The 2,071-nt window shown below is 41.8% G+C and overlaps 1 protein-coding gene across 1 annotated transcript; it reads right to left on the reverse strand.

Moving 5' to 3' along the window:
* Nucleotides 1–7: 7 nt before the first annotated feature.
* LOC108969052 (chitooligosaccharidolytic beta-N-acetylglucosaminidase-like) lies at nt 8–2,071 on the reverse strand (the record flags this gene model as incomplete). The annotated part of the gene is given in 3 exon segments (XM_018933546.1): nt 8–881; nt 1,307–1,947; nt 2,046–2,071. Coding segments are annotated over 3 exon segments (1,541 nt in total), but the record flags the coding sequence as incomplete, so codon positions are not given.

Here is a 2,071-nt window from a genome sequence, read left to right on the forward strand (position 1 = left end):
TTCCGACCAAATAGCTGCCTCTGCGCCCAAAACTTGAGACTTGTAATCGCCAGCAATGTTGTCCAAATCGTTATCATACACCTTCTGCCAGCCAATATATGGTGAACACCAATTGTTGCCACTCTGCACCCAAGCAGGACCACCACAATCAAAATAGAGTGCATCATAATTTGATATTATAACACGATAACCACGTTTTAGAATGTCTTTAATTTTGCTGTCACTTCCCGTAGTCCATATTTGTATGTTGTAGCGTTCCTTATCCAAGTAATTATCGATGTTCGGTACTTCAGTGAGACGACTAGTCCACAGTGTGATGGAGCGTTGTTGCGACTGTGAAATTTTATCGACGCGTTTTAGCGCCTCGGTTTGAAAATGTGCCCAGAGACGTATAAAATCAGATTCTTCTAAGCCCCAACCCTTCTGAAGCATCCAGTCTTGAATGCGCTTGCTACTATTCCAACAATCAACAGATACTTCATCGCCGCCCATATGAAATACATCCGGATCAAAGAGTTCGAACATTTCGCGATATATATCCTCTAAAATTGGATATAAATCTTCAACGGTGGGATCGAATTGACCACACGGTGGCTCCACACAATAATTTTTCCATGGCTGCGCATTGAAACAAGCAATCATATCCTTATGTTGCCAGCCCTCACCGACATGCGCTGGTGCATCGAATTCCGGCATTACTCGTATGCCACGGACACGTCCATATTCAACAATATCCGCAATATCTTCATGACTATAAACCTTACGAGGTGAATAGGCGCCTAATTTATATAGTTCAGGTTGTGATTTAACTTCCAGCGGAAAGCTGTGCGAATCAGTGATGTGCCAGTGGAATGTGTTCAGTTTCACCACGGCCATTGCATCTACAATATAGCAATTTAATTGAAACAGGAATAAAATGTCAACTTCGGTTGTACCGAAGCGTAATACTTCCAAAAAGAAAAGAAAAGTTTCCCTACATGAACTTGATTCCGATTGTTCAGTTCGTATATCAGCTATACGCTATAGGGGCCCGTTATCGGTGGTTCCGACAAATAAGCATTTTCTTGCGGAGAAAAGAACGTGCACAAATTTTCATATCGATAACTCAAACTGAGTGACTAGTTCGGGTAAATAGTACATATGGACAGACAGATAGAACGACGTAGCTAAATCGACTCAGCTCGTCACGCTAGTTATTTATATAGGTGCATATATTTGGTCTCCGAACTTTTCTTCTGRKTTTAACAAACATCGTGACAAACTTAATATACCCTGTTCAGGGTTTATCATGGTTAAAAACACTTACCTAGCGTACGTTTTAATGACTTCACGCTGAAGAAATTACGTGATGTATCTAAAACCAAACCGCGCCACTTGAACGCTGGTTTATCATCAATATGAGCACGAGCCAATATCTGTAACTCACGTCTAATATCGTCGTAAATAAGTACTTGTGATAACGTCTCCAGGCCGTGACGAGCGCCGAAGTAATTGCTTGCTGTAATTGTAGCCGTGGCCGCACTATTATTGCTTGAGCTAATTTGTAGCGTGTAACTTTCGTCTGTGTCTAAAGTTAGCTTAGGTACAACATCATCCAGTGTTGACTGCAATTCCACTGTCACAATTAATGGACGACCACCCTTCTTTAATACATTCTTATTTGGYACGCCTGCGTAGAGMRTTTGCATGAAACGTTCCTTGCTGGCAGCCCAAAGATGTGCTTGCTTGCTTAAGGTGGGCAAAATAAATTGTATGTTGTCTGGATCAACTGTTAACATGTAATTATCGAAATTAACAAGTCCACTTGGACGTGGCCAAATTGTGCCAGGCACACCATCGCCACAGAACAGCCGACAGACTGACAGACTTATGGCCTTCTGGAAGTTCTGCGCATCTAGCTCAACTTTTACACATCTACTCTGCTGACACTCGTAACCGTATATAAGACTGAAATTAATWAATAAATTGTATTGTTACTCTACAGTAAGCTGGCGCAAAGGCCAACAAATATCCTTTATTGTTGCGACAAATACGAGAATACTTACTCATCGCCCGCCGAAAAGGAGCGTTG

This window comes from Bactrocera latifrons, unplaced genomic scaffold (assembly GCF_001853355.1).
Source record: "Bactrocera latifrons isolate USDA-ARS-PBARC rearing strain unplaced genomic scaffold, ASM185335v1 scaffold_2396, whole genome shotgun sequence".
Classification (NCBI taxonomy): Eukaryota; Metazoa; Arthropoda; class Insecta; order Diptera; family Tephritidae; genus Bactrocera; species Bactrocera latifrons.